At 40.7% G+C, this 20,238-nt stretch overlaps 1 protein-coding gene across 1 annotated transcript in view; it reads right to left on the minus strand.

Annotated features, from left to right (window-relative positions):
* The window catches only part of LOC311036172 (calpain-1 catalytic subunit-like), a 42,858-nt gene that overhangs the window by 4,620 nt on the left and 18,000 nt on the right, over positions 1–20,238 (minus strand). The window contains exons 9-21 of the mRNA XM_084044699.1: positions 17,670–17,744; positions 17,234–17,394; positions 15,337–15,514; positions 14,544–14,604; positions 13,775–13,983; positions 13,008–13,050; positions 12,189–12,212; positions 9,968–10,051; positions 8,875–8,932; positions 8,142–8,203; positions 6,183–6,251; positions 4,146–4,224; positions 1,289–1,405 (exon numbers count right to left, since the gene is read on the minus strand). Of these exons, the coding sequence (XP_083900825.1) occupies positions 1,289–1,405; positions 4,146–4,224; positions 6,183–6,251; positions 8,142–8,203; positions 8,875–8,932; positions 9,968–10,051; positions 12,189–12,212; positions 13,008–13,050; positions 13,775–13,983; positions 14,544–14,604; positions 15,337–15,514; positions 17,234–17,394; positions 17,670–17,744 (1,220 nt within the window). The remainder of the gene's footprint in view (positions 1–1,288; positions 1,406–4,145; positions 4,225–6,182; positions 6,252–8,141; positions 8,204–8,874; positions 8,933–9,967; positions 10,052–12,188; positions 12,213–13,007; positions 13,051–13,774; positions 13,984–14,543; positions 14,605–15,336; positions 15,515–17,233; positions 17,395–17,669; positions 17,745–20,238) is intronic.

Here is a 20,238-nt window from a genome sequence, read left to right on the forward strand (position 1 = left end):
TCTCAAACTTTTTCATGTCAAGGACCCCCAAATTGTCACTTATTAGCCCGCGGACCCCCATTTGACAAGATATGCAAAAGGACCCCCATAAGAGAAGATTTTTTACGGCTCTAGCAGTGATTCTCAACCATTTTCATTACAAGTACCCCCAGTTTGACATGCATTATTAGGCTACGGACCCCCATTTAATGGCATTTATATCTCTTGGACCCCAATTCATATTGTAAAATCAAAATGTTAATGTAACTCTGAGAGTGTACAAATGGAACCAAATGGACCCGTTAGGGTCCATTTGGTTCCATTTGTTACACTCTCAGAGTTACAGACCCATAAGGGTCCATTTGGTTCCTATCCATCATTTAGCTGGGGACCCCCTGGTACTCCCTCAAGGACCCCTGGGGGTCCCCGGATCCCACTTTGAGAACCAATGATCTACAGGCTGCAAACATGTAGAGTCATCATGGAGTTTACTGATTGAATATACAGTAAGCAAAACCTTATTTCCACTTCTGTAACATGTAAAACAGGCGTGGGCAACTTTGATGTTGTAGAGAGGGCCACTATATTTACACACTCACTCCAGAGGGACACATTGCATTATATACTGTCGGGCCATTCTATGTCACACAAAAGTAGCAAAAATAACCGATCTAGAAGCTCAAAACGCGCCACAGAGCGACTCGTTTTGAGCTTGTAGAACGGCTATTTGCTATTTTTTAATTGGAATCCCGAAAAGTAACATTTTTATTTAATTTAAAATGCATCTAGTTATACTTATGCTGTATGAACTTAAATACAAATACATTGGACACAAAAAAGACAATAGAATTGTAATACTAGTCATTAAGCTACTAATATAGACTGAAGTAATTAAAGCGGGTCATGTTTGGAATTGTAACAGCTAAAATAATATATCACTATTCTGATATTAACCTGGGGGCCGCATTAAGTGAAGGTGGGGGCCGCATGTGGCCCCCGGGCCGCCAGTTGCCCATGTATGATGTAAAAGATAAAAACCCTTGTGGAATATAATGTGTAATAATACAAAACCTTATACAGAAATAAATTAATTACACATTTAATGATGAATTATTAATTTCTGTGCGCCACCCTTTGGCCAATGGTTGTGAGTTTTGTTTCTTTTTCGTAAAAAAAAAAAAACTACTGCATGGTTAAGCCAGAACCGCAAAAAGTGGTGGAATAATAATAATACAACTAAAATAACAAATAGGGGTCCTACACACTACGTGCTTGGCCCCCTAATAATAATACTAATAATAATACTTACTGGCCATGCATTCCAGACGCAGGATGAGGCTGATGAAACAGTCCAGGGTCATGTGACCAGAGGAGGCGCCGTAACGCAGAGCCATGAGGTTGAGCATGTCATCACTGACCCTCATCCCTATGTCACACACACACACACACACACACACACACACACACACACACACACACACACACACACACACACACACACACACACACACACACACACACACACACACACACACACACACACACACACACACACACACACACACAGATTTATACACTGTCCATTCAAAGCAAAATCTCTAAAGTCCTACAAGCAGACACAAGTGGATATAAACAAACCTTTGCATCTATCAGTAAATTAAATGTGTGAGTTTAACCCATTAAGACCTGGAACGCATCTGTGTCTTTGGCTATTAAAAAATAGCAGATATACAAGCTCATAGCGCGGCACCGAGTGCCGCGCTATGTGCTTGTAGATCTGCTCAAAAAAACTGTTAGGATCTCATCACAGAAAAAAAAAAGTATGGTCATGATTCACCAGGACCCTGGATGGCCTGATTCTAGGCTTAAAATAATTGATATAAATATTTTTGGAAATGTCAATGGGAAAAATGCATTGACTCTTTTGGAGTGGAACCAGAAAATGGCCACCACTGCTATGCCCTATAAAGTACATGTACACTATGGTAGTCTTATGCATATTATAGCCTGATCATATAGTGTAGTTCAGGAGTCCACTGTGCATTCCACTGTGACCACACTGTGCATTCCACTGTGACCACACTGTGCATTCCACTGTGACCACACTGTGACCACACTGTGACCACACTGTGACCACACTGTGACCACACTGTGACCACACTGTGACCACACTGTGACCACACTGCCAGTCATTTTAACACATTCAATCCGGAAACATATCTGTGTCATTTTAGATTTGAGCTATAACCATTATTTTATACTTTGCCTATTCAAAAATAGCAGATCTACAAGCTCATAGCACGGCAGTTTTTCAAAAATCTTGAACATTCGTGCAAATCTTTAAATATATACATACTTTTTTTTTAAACAACATTTTTAACTCAAATATCTGCTTCTTTACTTAAGTAAAAGTATCAATACTGCAATGTAGAAGCAGGGCCTACTCTGTTGCGAGTAAAAGTACCAAAAGTAGAAAGTATTCATTATGCAGAATGTCCCATTTCACAAGTTTTCAAATGTATAAAATGTATCAAGAAATCTTTTGAAAATAGCAGATCTACAAGCTCACAATGCGTCGCTGTGAGCTTGTAGATCGGCTATTTTCAAATGGCCAAAGTTTAAATAGGGCTGAAGTGGTTAATTATGTAATACTAATCCAAATCTACAAAGTAACTAGTAACTAAAGTTTTCAAATAATTGTAGTGGAGTAAAAGTACAATAGTTGCCTCTTGAGATGTAGTGGAGTAGAAGTAAATAGACAATTGGAAATACTGATTGTACTTAAGTACAGTACTTGAGTAAATGTACTTAGTTACTTTACACCACTGACTAAAAGGACAAGTGAAGATCTCAAGGCAGTCCTGAACTCGTCTCACGGGCCTGGGTGTCACACCTTGTGGAAAAACACTGAACGAATGGACCGTGCCCCATCATGGTGTCACTGTGCCAAGGCTGCCAAATGGCAACGAATCAACCACGCCCCACCCATCCATGCCCCTTTTTCATCTTTAATAACCACTGAGCCATTAAAAGATAATTGTTGAGCATTTAGTTGTCTAACAAAACAAAATAAATCGGTTCTTGCAACATACCGTTTTGGGGGGAAGCCACCAATTAGCAGCTAAACTACAGCTAAGTTACCCTTGGGGGAGGAATCAAATTTGGTTATGTGAAGAATCAGTAGTTCAAGCCACTTAAAAAAAAGCCACAAACTAAGGGTGCGTTCGAAAATACAGCACTGAGCGCACTGGCCAATACAAACTAATAGGCGAGTGTGCTCCGGTAAGTAAGTAAGTAAGTAAATTTTATTTATAAAGCACATTTCAAAACAAGGTTACAAAGTGCTGTCACGGTGTGTCATTTTCTAACGCACCCAAAATAAGAACAAATAAATGCCACTCGATTGAGTTCATTGCATAAAGCTCCTAGTTGTTCACCACAGGTCATACATAAACCAGAGAAATGTAAAACCCAATATTCCTGGGAAAGTGTACAGTAAAGAATGTCAGCTTTGGTTCAGTATACATGTTGTGCATGCATACAGGGGCCACCTTACTTAGTAATTATGGGGCCCCAAGCAAATCTCAACTCTCTCACACACGCACACACACACGCACACACACACACAGGTTTGTATTACTATACTTGTGAGGAAATCAACGCTTTAGGACAGCCATTTTATGAATGTCATTTAAAAATATATATGTTTTGCCATTTTTAACCGTAAGCCTAAAGCCGGAAAACTGCAGATCTACAAGGCCACAACGCGTCGCGCTGCGACGCGTTGTGAGCTTATAGATCGGCTATTTTTTCGGTGCATGACACTGGCGCGCAACTAAGTATAAATCATGTTTAACTCTTAATTCCAATCCCTAAACCTGACCTCTAAATGTCCAATCCTAACCTGAATGTTTTTCTAATTCTAAACGTATCTCTTTTTTTTAACTATAAAAAAAACATTTGCATTGTGAGGACCAGGAAAACTGTCCTCACAATGTATATTTCTTCAAATTCTACTATACTTGGTCCTCGCAAGTATTGTAATACAAACACACGCAGACAGACAGACAGACAGACAGACAGACAGACAGACAGACAGACAGACAGACAGACAGACAGACAGACACACACACACACACACACACACACACACACACACAGATCACCTGCAGCCATCACAGCGTTCCTCAGCTCACTCAGGTCCAGGGTTCCTGTGCGGTCGTTGTCTGTCTTGAAGAAGATGTCCTGATGAAGAGAACATTAACCGTCAGTCTCTCTACCAGAGAGAGAGAGCACCACACGTGGGACATCTACGTTTTGGGGGTCTCAGGGGACGGCAATCACCATGTTCAGGCATGCAAACAGCCCGAGGTGAAAAAGGTGACAACATGTTGTTTTCTTTCGGGTCAGGTGTCACACAATTGCTCTATTTGGGTTCAAAAAGGTGACTGTAGCTGAAAAGTGACACTTTTGCATGTCTGCATGTTCACATTTAACATTCAAATCTGTCACGTGTTTCTTTTCTTTTTTTCACCTCAATTTAGTTTGAATCCATTAACACCAGGAAAACATCTGTGTCTTTTTAAGATTTCTTTGGCTATGCAAAAATAGCAGATCTACAAGCTCATAGCGCAGCACCGGGTGCCACGCTGTGAACTTGTAGATCTGCTATATTTTAAAAAATCATGAACATTTTTGAAAATCTTATTTTTTTAAAGCGAACATTTGTATAATATGTTGTTCCAGTGACCCCTAGAAGCAAAGACTTGAGTTACAAATGTTCGCTTTAAATATATATACAGTATAGTCAAAGATTTGCAAAAAACTTTCACGATAATTTTTTTTTGCAGATCTACAAGCTCATTGTGCGGTGAAGTGATCAAGACGGGTCCATCCGATTTTTTATATTCCATCCTGATTGGCCAATTCCGAACCTATACCTGATCTGGTGGAGACCTGTGCTCCGAGGAGCCAAAGAAATCTTAAAAAGACACAGATGTGTTCCTGCTCTTAATGGATTCAAACTAAATTGAAATGAAAAAAAGAAAGGAGACACGTGACAGATTTGAACAGGGATCATGTATGTTGTTCAGTGGCGTGCACAGACATTTTGAGGGGCAGGTGCTCAAGTAAATTATACTTTTTTTTGTTTACTTGGTCTGCTCTTTTTTCCCTCTACACCTATACCTCTTTGCCAAAAATAGCCGATCTACAAGCCCACAACGCCTCGCAGCGCAAGGCGTTGTGAGCTTGTAGATCGGCTATTTTTGGCTAAAGTTCTCCTCAGAAAAGGGATGCTAGGTTTGGAGTGGTTATGGTAAAAAGAAAAATCATATCACATAAAGATTTGGCGGACTCCCTGTAGTAACTCTGAGGACCCCGTAGGGGTCCCGGACCCCCTGTTGAAGACCCCTGCTGTAAACTGGAAAAAAAATACTTTTTTCCCCTTTTTTTCAAAAGGGCACTTCTGGTCAAGAGGGCAAAGGGCAGGTGCTCTAGCACCACCTAGAGTCTAACTGTGCACGTCCCTGATGTTGTTAAAACATGGGATCATGTATGTTGTTAAAAACATGGGATCATGTATGTTGTTAAAAACATGGGATCATGTATGTTGTTAAAAACATGGGATCATGTATGTTGTTAAAACATGGGATCATGTATGTTGTTAAAACATGGGATCATGTATGTTGTTAAAAACATGGGATCATTCATAGATATTCAACTGGCGGCCCGCGGGCCACGTGCGGCCCGCGAGGAGCTTCCTTTTTTTTTATTTTCATAATTATTATTTATTTTAACTTTGATTTATGTTATCAAAGTTAAAACAGTACAAATTATTTATCCTTCATTAGTTCTTGAAAGGCCATCTTTCATTGGAACTTAACTTAGAACCTTAAATAGAACCAAATTAGACCGAATTAGACCCGAAAAAAGGTTGATTTATATTGGTCAAATAGAACCGAATTAGACCCGAATTAGACCGAATTAGACCCGAAAAATTTAGCGCGCGTGGGCTTTGCGCACGCGCGCAAATTGTGTGCGCACATGCAAGCGCGCTGCGCGCGCGTGCATTTGCGCTGTGTGGCCCCCGACTCCAAATTATTTTACAGTTGTGGCCCCCTGCCTAATCTAGTTGAATACCCCTGATGTATGTTGTTAAAAACATGGGATCATGTGTGTTGTTAAAACATGGGATCTTGTACCTTGTACAATGTCACTTTCTTCCACAGACGAACAAACTCATCGCTGTTCAACTTGCCGGTGATGGATGACTGAAGTGTGACGTTAAGGTTGTTCATTAAAGACTATACATTATCGTAACATGTATATACTCAAGTACATGATTTATTTTTTACTCATATACAGCACTTGAGTAAATGTACTTAGTTACTTTCTACTCCTGACTGAGAGCAGAATTATGGAGCGCTTTGGAAGCAGCATGGAATTCACACACATGTCTGAGCCTGTCTCACATGTCTGAGCCTGTCTCACATGTCTGAGCCTGTCTCACATGTCTAAGCCTGTCTCACATGTCTGAGCCTGTCTCACAGTCATAATGATGTCTCACATGTCTGAGCCTGTCTCACAGTCATGATGATGTCTCACATGTCTGAGCCTGTCTCACAGTCTGAGCCTGTCTCACATGTCTGAGCCTGTCTCACATGTCTGAGCCTGTCTCACATGTCTGAGCCTGTCTCACAGTCATAATGATGTCTCACATGTCTGAGCCTGTCTCACAGTCATGATGATGTCTCACATGTCTGAGCCTGTCTCACAGTCTGAGCCTGTCTCACAGTCATGATGATGTCTCACATGTCTGAGCCTGTCTCACAGTCATAATGATGTCTCACATGTCTGAGCCTGTCTCACATGTCTGAGCCTGTCTGTCTCACAGTCATGATGATGTCTCACATGTCTGAGCCTGTCTCACAGTCATAATGATGTCTCACAGTCATAATGATGTCTCACATGTCTGAGCCTGTCTCACAGTCATAATGATGTCTCACATGTCTGAGCCTGTCTCACAGTCATAATGATGTCTCACATGTCTGAGCCTGTCTCACAGTCATAATGATGTCTCACATGTCTGAGCCTGTCTCACAGTCATAATGATGTCTCACATGTCTGAGCCTGTCTCACTGTCATAATGATGTCTCACATGTCTGAGCCTGTCTCACAGTCATAATGATGTCTCACATGTCTGAGCCTGTCTCACAGTCATAATGATGTCTCTGTTTACCTCCAGAGGTCCATCTTTCTGTCAAACAGCCATAAAAGTTTAAGGTGCTTTAAGTGATACTTTTTGGTTATTGTTTACAGTGGTGGAAAGTAACTAAGTACATTTACTTAAGTACTGTACTTAAAGGTAGGGTAAGTGATTTTCTTTGGTTAAAGCAAGTGTTAAATAGTTCTATATTCTGATAGTAATCATTGCTTTAGAATGTGTGTTCACTAAGAGGAGTCTCCATGTCTCTCCATCTCTTTATTAAACAGAAAATGCATTTTCCAGGTGAGGATACCAATTTTGTCCAATCAGGATAGAGAACTCAGACAGGATACAGATTAAACAAATGACAGTGGAAGTGATGACACAAAAAAAATGAGCAGAACAAAATTGGAACTGGAACACATTCAAATTAAGCTGATAAATGGGTACTCTCTACTGATTGGCTGAAATGTTGTCACCTACCTGAATTTTCTGTTTATTGAAGAGCTGGAGAGACATGGAGACCTCTTTTACCCAACACACACTCTATAGCAATGATTACTATCACAATATAGAGCTATTTAACACTGTTACTGAACAAACACTCTATAGCAATGATTACTATCACAATATAGAGCTTTTTACGCGTTGTGAGCTTGTAGATCGGCTATTTTCAAATAGCCGAAGTAGGCTATATAAAGTGTTGAAGTGGTTACTGTATGTTTTGTAATAATAATTCAAATCTACAAAGTAACTAGTTTCAAATAATCGTAGTGGAGTAAAAGTACAATATGTGCCTCTGAGATGTAGTGGAGTAGTAGTAAAAGTATTGGAAATTTGGACATACTCCAGTAAAGAAAAAGTACCTCACAGTTGTACTTAAGTACAGTACTTGAGTACATGTACTTAGTTACTTTACACCTCTGTAGGTAGTAAGGAAGTAAGGAAAGGATACGTCCATCAGAGCGACCATGCTGCGACAGGCGTCCAGGCTGAATCCTTCACCTTTCAGGTCCCCTGAATGACACGGGACACAGCCAATCAGAACAAAGCTTTCACACGGGACACAGCCAATCAGAACAAAGCTTTCACACTGGACACAGCCAATCAGAACAAAGCTTTCACACTGGACACAGCCAATCAGAACAAAGCTTTCACACAGGACACAGCCAATCAGAACAAAGCTTTCACACAGGACACAGGCAATCAGAACAAAGCTTTCACACAGGACACAGCCAATCAGAACAAAGCTTTCACACAGGACACAGGCAATCAGAACAAAGCTTTCACACAGGACACAGCCAATCAGAACAAAGCTTTCACACAGGACACAGCCAATCAGAACAAAGCTTTCACACAGGACACAGCCAATCAGAACAAAGCTTTCACACAGGACACAGGCAATCAGAACAAAGCTTTCACACGGGACACAGGCAGCCAATCAGAACAAAGCTTTCAGTCATTCTCAAACACTTTTGTCAGCAGCAGGTTAGATGACAGCAAAGCTGTTTTTGTTTTGTTCCAAGTGTGTGTGTGTGTGTGTGTGTGTGTGTGTGTGTGTGTGTGTGTGTGTGTGTGTGTGTGTGTGTGTGAGTGGGTGTGCGCGTGCGTGCGTGCGTGCGTGCGTGCGTGCGTGTGTGTTTCACCCGGTCCATTCATGTCCTGACAGGTTATTAAAGTTCACACACCTTGCAGGATTTGTTGGTTTAGCAGCTGTTGCAGCTTCTCTGCGTTCACCTCTTCATACTGAGAGAGAGAGAGAGAGACAACGAGATCAGATGCTTCAGGTCAACTAACTGTCTTTAGGTTTCAGGTTTATAGTTTATATTGTAATGTCATATGTTTTCATGGTTCACATAAAAACACTGCAAATAATCAGTGCACAATAAATACAATCAATAAAAATGTGTAAATATAAGTTAACATTTTACTTCAAATTTAACTTCAACATTAAAGTATTTTTCGCAACCATATAACTAATTTAATCATGTAAATGAGTAAACAATTGGACTGCATAGAAAAGAAAAAAAAAAACGTTACAATATACCCATAAATGCTTTGAGTCAGTCACAGTTTCTTTCTTTCTTTCTTTCTTTCTTTCTTTCTTTCTTTCTTTCTTTCTTTCTTTCTTTCATGCATCATTATATTGCAGTGTTTACTGCCTAATTGCAGGACAGTACACCAACTAATTGTTAGAATAATAATTGACCTAAACTTGCCCTTTATAATATGCTAGAGGATTCAAGCCCCCCCCCCCCCCCCACTAGGGGTACCCGGACCCCCTGTTGAAGACCCCCATGGATTAGACCAGTGGTTCTCAAACTTTTTCATGTCAAGGACCCCCAAATTGACACTTATTAGCCACCCATTTGAAAAGATAATCCAGGGACCCCAATAAGAGAAGGTTTTTTTTTACGGCTCTAGCAGTGATTCTCAACCATTTTAATTTCAAGGACCGCCCAGTTTGACATGCATTAGGGCTACGGACCCCCATTTAATGGCATTTCTATCTCTGGGACCCCAATTCATATCGTGAAATCACTGTTAATTTAACTCTGAGAGTGTACAAATGGAACCAAATGGACCCGTCAGGGTCCATTTGGTTCCATTTGTACACTCTCAGAGTTACAGACCCAAAAGGGTCCATTTGGTTCCTGTCCATCATTTAGCTGGGGACCCCCTGGAACCCCCTCAAGTACCCCTGGGGGTCCCCGGACCCCACTTTGAGAACCAATGGATTAGACTGTTCAATATGCTTGGTATTAAATGACTTTAACTCACCTGGTCAGAGTACTGACGGAACAGGACCTTCTTGTTCTCTTCGTCGGCCGGCTGGCCGTTCTCCTTCTCTGTGGGCGTAGTGGGCTGGACATGACAACGCAGAGCAGCATTTAAATGATGTGAAACGTTCAATCCCCCTGCTACTTTAACACATGAAGACCGGGGAAACGCATCCGTGTCGTTTTAAGATGTCTTTGGATATTCAAAAATGGCGTGAAAATGTGTGGATATGTATTCAAAGATTTAGAATATGTATTCAAAGATTTAGAATATGTGTTCAAAGATTTGCACACATTTTCACCATTAAAAAACAAATCATTGCAGATCTACATCTGATCTAGATCTAGATCTGCTATCTTTGAATAGCCAAATAAATCTAAAATGACACAGATGCGTTCCCGGATTGAATGAGTTAATATAATGAGCAGAAGTGTAACTGTGGGATATATAGCACTGAGCACACTGGCCAATGCAAACTAATACATGAGAGCACTCCCAATACAAACTAATACATGAGAGCGCTCCCAATACAAACTAATACATGAGAGCACTCCCAATACAAACTAATACATGAGAGCGCTCCCAATACAAACTAATACATGAGAGCGCTCCCAATACAAACTAATACATGAGAGCGCTCCCAATACAAACTAATACATGAGAGCGCTCCCAATACAAACTAATACATGAGAGCGCTCCCAATACAAACTAATACATGAGAGCGCTCCCAATACAAACTAATACATGAGAGCGCTCCCAATACAAACTAATACATGAGAGCACTCCCAATACAAACTAATACATGAGAGCGCTCCCAATACAAACTAATACATGAGAGCGCTCCCAATACAAACTAATACATGAGAGCGCTCCCAATACAAACTAATACATGAGAGCGCTCCCAATACAAACTAATACATGAGAGCGCTCCCAATACAAACTAATACATGAGAGCGCTCCCAATACAAACTAATACATGAGAGCACTCCCAATACAAACTAATACATGAGAGCACTCCCAATACAAACTAATACATGAGAGCACTCCCAATACAAACTAATACATGAGAGCACTCCCAATACAAACTAATACATGAGAGCACTCCCAATACAAACTAATACATGAGAGCACTCCCAATACAAACTAATACATGAGAGCGCTCCCAATACAAACTAATACATGAGAGCGCTCCCAATACAAACTAATACATGAGAGCGCTCCCGGCGCACATTTCAGAACGCACCCTGTAGCAAATCACTAAGTTCACCAACACTGCTGCCAAGAGAACTGGTCTCACCACAAAAACACACAACCTCAACACAACTACACAACAAGAGAACTGGTCTCACCACAAACACACACAACCTCAACACAACTACACAACAAGGTCATGGCACGCATTGCAATTACAGCCCAACCCAAGGCAGTTTAGTTTTTGCCGTTTTTTTTATTATTATTATATTATTTTATTTCTTCTCCCACTGAATATATTTTACGTTTAGGACGTTGCAATAATTGAGGAACAAGTCCCGACAACATTTCGCTGCTTGTGCCTTATTGGTACAAGTTAGTGACACTAACTAAGAATCAATAATAAATCATTGATTCTTGATATTTTTGTATCAGATGCTGATCCTGATTTTGGAGACGACTAGACCACTGATCACTGATTTGTTTTGACCCGATTGTGGTCAAAAAGGGCAACAAATAGTTCATAAATCATTAAAAAATGCTTAAAAGTAAGTAAATAAACCTAAATTTCACGCATACTGTATGCACCACTACAGCAGTTTCTAACATTTCAAATGGCCATAACCCGGTGACCATTGAATCAGTGCACATAGAGTAGCACCGCCTGAATACCAGCACCCACAAATCAAATAGAGTAGTACCGCCTGAATACCAGCGCCCACACATCAAATAGAGTAGTACCGCCTGAATACCTGTGCCCACACATCAAATAGAGTAGTACCGCCTGAATACCTGTGCCCACACATCAAATAGAGTAGTACCATCTGAATACCAGCGCCCACACATCAAATAGAGTAGTACCATCTGAATACCAGCGCCCACACATCAAATAGAGTAGTACCATCTGAATACCAGCGCCCACACATCAAATAGAGTAGTACCATCTGAATACCAGCGCCCACACATCAAATATAGTAGTACCGCCTGAATACCAGCACCCACACATCAAATAGAGTAGTGGGTGACCTACCTTAAAGTAGCGCTGTTGAGCAGCCTTGAAATGAATGGACAGGGATTTAACATCGTTCCTCTAGATCATATAGCTTAATGCCATTAACTCAAAGGAACCCTCACTTCACACTGGGTGTGATTTTTATTATTATACTATTTTATTTCTTCTCTTACTTAATATATTATTACGTTTAGGATGCTGCAAAAATAAGTGTGGAACAAAGTCCCAACAATATTTCGCTGCTTGTGCCATGGTACAAGTTAGTGACACTACTAACTAAGAATCAATAATAAATCATTTATTCTTGAGATTTTTGGGTCAAGATGCTGATTCTGATTTTGGAGTGGGTTTCAACCTTTTTCATGCCAGGGACCCCTAAATTGATATACATTTGGACCCCCATTTGAAAATGTTTTGTGCCAGGGACCCCCCAGAAGCAAAGATATCAGTTAATTTTCCCTTTAAAAAAAATATAAATATTCAAAGGTATGCACACTTTCTCAAGGTTTTTGCTATTTTTGAATAGCCAAAGCTAAGCGGCTAAAATGCTTGTGACACTATGTCAACTAATTTCGCTGGGGACCCCCTGGTACTCCCTCAAGGACCAATGGTGGTCCCCGGACCACTGGTTGAAAACCACTGGACTAGACCACTGATCACTGATTTGTTTTGACCCGATTGTGGTCAAAAAGTGCATCATTTTCTGATCAGTTTGAAGCAGCAAAAAAAAAAGATATACTGCGTAATTATACAATGAACACGGAGACAAGTGAATACTGCCATTACATTGTATTTAAATGACAGTATTATCATGACAAATATGAGTACTGTACTGACCTTTTCAACTTCAATACCGTGGTCATGGTCCCCGGAGTTCTCACTGACAACAAGCACATGATAACCTTTACTTTAGACTGTAGCGTAAAACCAGACACACATTCAACATCTTAAAGGCAGACTAGGTCACTTTGAGCCTAAATTAAAAAAGATATATATATATTTTTTGTTTTTGAATTTTCCCCCTCTATCAGCCACTATATAATTATGCTGATATAAAATTATAGAAGTATTGGAAATTGAAAATACTCAAGTAAAGTACAAATACCTCAAAACTGTACTTAAGTACAGTACTTCAGTACATGTACTTAGTTACTTTAGACCACTGGGGTTAGGGTCAGGGTTTTAGAGTGTGTACAGTACGTACTGGGCATGGGTCTCTGCCTTGGACAGGATGAAGGGTTAGGGTTAAGGTTAAAGGAGGAGTTCACCCAAAAAATGACTTATTTTCTATCAATTGCACACCCTATGAAGCCTTGAATCCATGGATTATTTTTGTGTTTTTGTCGCATTCCTAAGCTAATAATTTGATTCCTGTCTCCTACCGGCTAATGTATCCGGTAGGAGACACAAAGTAGATTGTTTGTGTCTCCTACCGGAAATACACCCGGTCATCAAATTATTGTCTTAGGAATGCCACAGAAACAAAAACAAATCCATGAAATCAAGGCTTCATGAGATGTGCAATTGATAGAAAATAAGTCATTTTTTGGGTGAACTCCTCCTTTAAGGTCAGTATTAGGGTTAGGGTTTTAGACTATACGTACTGGACATGTGTCTCTGCTTTGGACAGGATGGACAGGATGAAGGAGGCGGTCTCGTTGGGTTTGAAGGTGGAGGGGACGATGAGGTATTCCCCCGGCTTCATCAGGAAGAACTCCATGACCTCGCGGGCGTTCATGTAGTTCTTGCTCTGAGCCACGGGGGCGTGGCTGTTAAAGAAGGAGGCGGGGAACTTCCCTCGCATCTTCTTGTACTGCAATCGTATAAATGAGATGTGTGTCATTTTTAGATTTCTTTTGGCTATTAAAAAATAGCAGATCTACAAGCTCATAGCGCGGCACCGAGTGCCGCGCTATGAGCTTGCAGATCTGCTATTTTTTTTTAAATCGTGAAAATGTGTGCAAATCTTTGAATTTATATATTTTTTAAACTGAATTTGTCAAATGTTCATTTGTCAAAGAACTGACAAATGTAAAAAAACAAAACGTTTTTTGAAAATATGCTATATGCTATATAAATGTTGCTATATCAGTGGTTCTCAAACTTGTTCATGCCAAGGACCCCCAAAATGATATGTATTTGGTCGCGGGCCCCATCTCAAAATATGTTGTTACGGGGACCCCCAGAAGCAAAGATTTGAGTTACAAGTGTTCGCTTAAAAATATATATATTCAAAGATTTGCACACATTTTCACGATTTAAAAAAAAGAATAGCAGATCTACAAGCTCATCATAGCCTTAAAATGACACATATGCATTCTTAGTCTAAATGGCTTAAAGTGTAAAATGTTGGAATAAAAGAGTGTTACTTACTTCTCCAGTCACCTTGGGTTGAATGAGACCAGGAACACATGTTGGGGGGAAGGGGGGGGGGGGGGGGGGTGGGAGAGGAGAGAGAGAGAGAGAGAGAGAGAGAGAGAGAGAGAGAGAGAGAGAGAGAGAGATTGATTAGTCACCCCATGGAGACTTGAATTCATGGATATTCTCTTGTTTGTGTCTCATTCCTAAGACAATAATTTGATGACCGGCAGCGGTTCCGGTAGGAGACACAAAGAGTCTCCTTTGTGTCTCCTACCGGAACCACTGCCTACCGGTCCGCTGGTCATCACATTATATAAAAACAAAAAAATATCCACCCATGAATCCTTGAGTGTCGTGCGGTGTGACTGAGTGAGTCCAGCAGTGTTGATTTTTACAGCAAACTTTGATTAAATCTACAGTTGATTTAGTCGACTAAAATGTATTTTGGCGGTGCCTGCCTTGATGGCGTCGTAATGGCTGATTTTACACTTGGTTGCATGCTGAAAATAGCAGATCTACAAGCTCACAACGCGTCGCAGCGCGACACGTTGTGAGCTTGTAGATCTGCTATTTTCAGAGCGCAACACCCGAGCGCAACCAAACATAAAATGACTTGTCTTATAGTTCTACTAGATCTCTTCTCCACTCGTCCCTCACTAACATTTTAGTTTCTATTTAGTTTTTATGAACTTTTTCGTCAGTGAAAAAAGGTAGTCGACGAACATTATTTTTTGATCATAGTTTTAGTCGATGAGATCAACACTGGAGTAGCCGGCCTACACATTATGCACCGCGACGCAGTGACCTCCCCCTCACCTCAAATATAGAGAAGCCGATGTGGAGGTTCTGGACCAGACGTCTGTTCCTCTTGTCAGGTTTCTGCATGAGAGACACCAGCATGTTGTTGTCTCCCTGCGTCTCCTCACACTGTTTCTCTAGACCCTCGATCTTGATCCGGAACTGAGGGTTGGTCCAGAACGTCTCTGTAATAATAATAATAATAATAATAATAATAATAATAATAAATTTTATTTATAACGCACTTTACATTCTCACGAATCTCAGAGTGCTACAGATTAAAAGCAGAGCATAAAAGCAGCATAGGCAACAAAACACTTACAATAGACCCAACCAGGCTAAACTAAAAGGGACAACATTTAGAAATTAAAACTCAATAATCTGTCAGGTTTAAGGAGAGAAAGCACACAGATTATTTTACACATTATTGCCAACATCGTGTCATTCAATCCATAGATAATCCATCAGTGTGAATCACATTTGGTCATTAATCTCCCGTTGGGATTGATGTGGATATTGCTAATAATTAATGGACTCCAGTCTAATATTCCAGCGGAATTTAAACTCAAAAGATAATAATAATAATATATATTCCCACTAACAATATTTCTCCACGGAACACAAACACCACTTTCTCCCAGAGAACATGGATGGTTTTGGTTATAAGCCCACTTGTTTCTATGATGAAAGAGCAAGTTAAAATGTTACTAACTTTCCGTGGTTGTGTCTGCTCCAAGGACGCTATTGTTAAATGACTTTCGGTTTGTTTCCAGTGGGGAAACGAGCCGCACACATGTAAAATCCCGCCCACTACACTTGATTGGGTAAAGCGCGGCCTGCTTCCTGATCCGAAGGCACGCCCACTTGTTGTAGCCAATGTGCATACTGTAGGTTCTCAACGCGTCTCCCGACGCGTGTCCCAACCCGGAAGAAGGGGGATACGCCTAAATGTGTGCGCTGGGTGAGCAACTCAATGCAAGTGGATGGGAGGGGATTTCCGATGCCCTCTCTATTATTTTCAACTCTATGCCAAGGACCCCTTAGCTGAGAGAGAGATGAAGCAGGGGACCCCCCCCCCCCCCCACACACACACACACACACACACACACACTACATATTTTTTAGAATTGTGTTGCAGATTAAAACATTTCATAGATTTCATAGATGGCTTCATAGACTTGTTTGTCATCATTGTTGGATTCATGTTCATGTGTATGTTCAGACATTATTTAACCCATTGATACCTGAAGCCGATTCTACATGTCTCCTAAATCCCAACAGTTTTCTGAAAAACCTATGTTTCTATATCAGTGGTGCTCAATCTTTTTCATGTCAAGGACCCCCACAATTATATGTATTTGGCCACAGACCCCCCATCAAAATATTTTGTTCCAGGGACCCCCCAGAAGCAAAGATTTGAGTTAAAAATGTTCGCTTTAAAAAATATATATATTCAAAGATTTGCACACATTTTCACGATTTTTCAAAAAATAGCAGATCTACAAGCTCGTAGCGCGGCACTCGGTGCCGCGCTACGAGCTTGTAGATCTGCTATTTTTGAATAGCCCAAAGTGTAAAATAATGCTTTTTAGCTCAAATCTAAAAATGAGACAGTTCCAGGTCTCAATGGGTTCACCAAGTCTTAAACCCTCAATACTTAGTAAACTTGGCTCTGTACTTGGTCTGCTCTTTTTCCAAAACGTCTTCGCCGAAAATAGCCGATCTACTTGCGACTTGCGTTGTGAGCTTGTAGATCTGCTACTTTCCGCGAATGTTTTGCCACCAGAAAAAAAGATGCAAAAAAAAAAAATGAAGCAAAATCCTTTCACACAAAGATTTGTCTGGTAGTAACTCTGAGGACCCCCCCACCCCCCTAAGGGGTCCCGGACCCCCCCGGTCTATACCTCTATAGTTCATGCACCCTCCGGCGGTGGTCCCTGCCACCCAGCGTCCATCGTAGAAGGAGGGCTTCCAGTGGCAGGAGGACTTCTCGTCCAGGAAGTCTGGACACAGACAGCAGATGTCCAGGTCAGAGTAGAACCTGCAGAAGTCCTCCATGGTCATCCTGGAGGGGGGGGGGGGGGGGGGCAACATGGGCTTGATTGGTTGATTGAATACTTTATTAACCCATTAAGACCTGAGGCAGTCCTGCAAATGCCTTCCACGTCAATAGTTAATTCTCACACTTTGAAGATGTTTCAAAAATGTCCAAAATAACAGAACTCAATGTGTATGTCTCTCTCTGTGTCTAAATGTATGGTTACAGTCCTAATGTGTATGTCTCTCTCTGTGTCTAAATGTATGGTTACAGTCCTAATGTGTATGTCTCTCTCTGCTCACCAGAACTCTCCATCATCACCGACTGAGAGGCATGTCTCCCGTTCCTGAGGGCTGACTGTCTGCCACAGTGGAGACCTGGGAAGACAATGCATATATTTATCATTATATATATATGTATATATGTATATATATACACAGCATATATATATTTATAAATGTATATATACAGTACACATAGCATATCGTTGCTGTTGGGCAGGAACCTCTCATCTCCATATTTTCACTTTTTGTGTTGTTTCGTCAAGTTAACCCATTAAGACCTGGAACTGTGTCATTTTTAGATTTGAGCTAAAAAGCATTATTTTACACTTTGGGCTATTCAAAAATAGCAGATCTACAAGCTCATAGCGCGGCACCGAGTGCCGCGCTACGAGCTTGTAGATCTGCTATTTTTGAAAATTCGTGAAAATGTGTGAAAATCTTTGAATATATATATTTTTAAAGCGATTTTTTTTTAACTCAAATCTTTGCTTCTGGGGGGTCCCTGGAACAACATATTTTGATGGGGGTTCGCGGCCAAATACATATCATTTTGGGGGTCCTTGACATGAAAAAGATTGAGCACCACTGACATAGAAACGTACGTTTTTCAGAAAACTGTTGGGATTTAGGAGACATGTAGGTTAATGTCCTACTTGATCATTCTACAGTGTCACACAGAAGTAGCAGATCTACAAGCTTTGCGGCGCATTTCGATAGAGAGAGAGAGAGAGAGAGAGAGAGAGAGAGAGAGAGAGAGAGAGAGAGAGAGAGAGAGAGAGAGAGGGGAAATGGAATAATATGACGCCACGATGTCTGTCTTTGTATGAACAACAGCTTAGCTTCTCTCTAGGTAACTTTAAACTGCTTCTGATACAGTAGGTAGGTATACTCTGTTTAAAGTAAACACAGATGGAATAAGACTTCCGGAGGCCCCTTGTGGAGGCCCCTGGCCTCGGGCCCCTCAGGCCAATTATCTTTTACAAGGTTTAGTCAGGGAGCCTCTTATAGCAGAGGCCCCTCTATACAGCCAGACACTGTATAGAGGGGCTGACACAGAGCATCCTGTATACTTTAATACACTGTCACAGTGTAGAAATACTCTGTTTCAAGTAAAAAGGCCCTTATTCAAAATGTTACTTGAGCAAGAGCACAAAAGTAATGGCGTCCAAAACATATGTGAAGTACCAAAGTAAAAGTACTGTTGCTTTTCAGTTTTGGACTCAAATTCAAAACTAACAAAATTAGCAGATCCGCACGCTGCAAAGCTTATAGATCTGCTACTTCTGTGTGACACTGTAGAATGATCAAGTATAGGCATTAATTGACAAAACGACGCGCGCGCGTGCGTGCGTGTGTGTGCGCGCGCGCAATGGTGTAAAGTAACTAAGTACATTTACTCAAGTACTGTACTTGAGTAAAATGTTGAGGTATTTTTACTTTCCTGGAGTATTTCCAATTTTCAGTACTTTTACTTCTACTCCACTACATCTCAGAGGCAAATATTGTACTTTCACTACAATTATTTGAAAACTTTAATTACTTTACGGATATAAATTATGACATTATAAAACATCCATTGACCACTTTAGCCCTATTTCATACCATAGGCTATTTGAAAATATCAGATATACAAGCTCACAACGCGTTGAGCTTGTAGATCTGCTATTTTCCAAACATGTTAGTACTTTTACTTTTGGTACTTTATGTACACGTTGATGCCAATACTTTTGTACTTTTACTCAAGTAACACTTTGAACACCTTCTACTTGTAACAGAGTATTTTTATATAGTGGTATTGCTACGTTTACTTAAGTAAAACATCCGAGTACTTTCTTTCCACCACTGTAAGTCGAACCGGTTTCTGAAGGATAATCCTCTGGCCTCGGAGCAGGCATGGCTCTGTGCCAACAACATAAAACCTTACATAACACTAGAGCTGTGACAAAGACTCATTCACAGGGGATTTGTGTGAATCCTTTCCTAGCCGACCGGTGGTGTAGTCCCTCAGGGCTCTCTGCTAGAGCCTCCCTCCTCTAAACGTCTTTGGTGTTCTACAGGCCATCCCGGCACCTTAGAGGCCTGATCACGCACCGCCCTATACCTTCACCCCATGTGACAACGTAATGACACTTTAATTCACTTATTATTACAATCACAATACAAAGCAGGTGTGAAAATAAACATATATGTGAAAATGTAGAATCCCCCCAGGAGCAAATATTTGAGTTACGAGTGTGTGCTTTAAAAAATAATATATTAAAAGATTTGCACACATTTCTACGATTTTTCAAAAATAGCAGATCTACAAGCTCATAGCGCGGCACCGAGTGCCGCGCTATGAGCTTTTAGATCTGCTATTTTTGGTTAAAGTACGTGTTATAATATCATCATTTATATCTGTATAAGTAACTAGTAACTAAAGTTTTCAAATCATTGTAGTGGAGTAAAAGTACAATATTTGCCTCTGAGATGTAGTGGAGTAGATCCAAAGACAAAGCCAAAGACATTTAAAAAATGAAACATGAAACAGGCCTGGGCCGTAGCGTGACGGTCCAGGCGCCCTATAGGCTGCAATGCCAGCCTGACA

Source organism: Gymnoscopelus microlampas (genome assembly GCF_963454915.1).
Source record: "Gymnoscopelus microlampas genome assembly, chromosome: 20".
Lineage (NCBI taxonomy): Eukaryota > Metazoa > Chordata > Actinopteri > Myctophiformes > Myctophidae > Gymnoscopelus > Gymnoscopelus microlampas.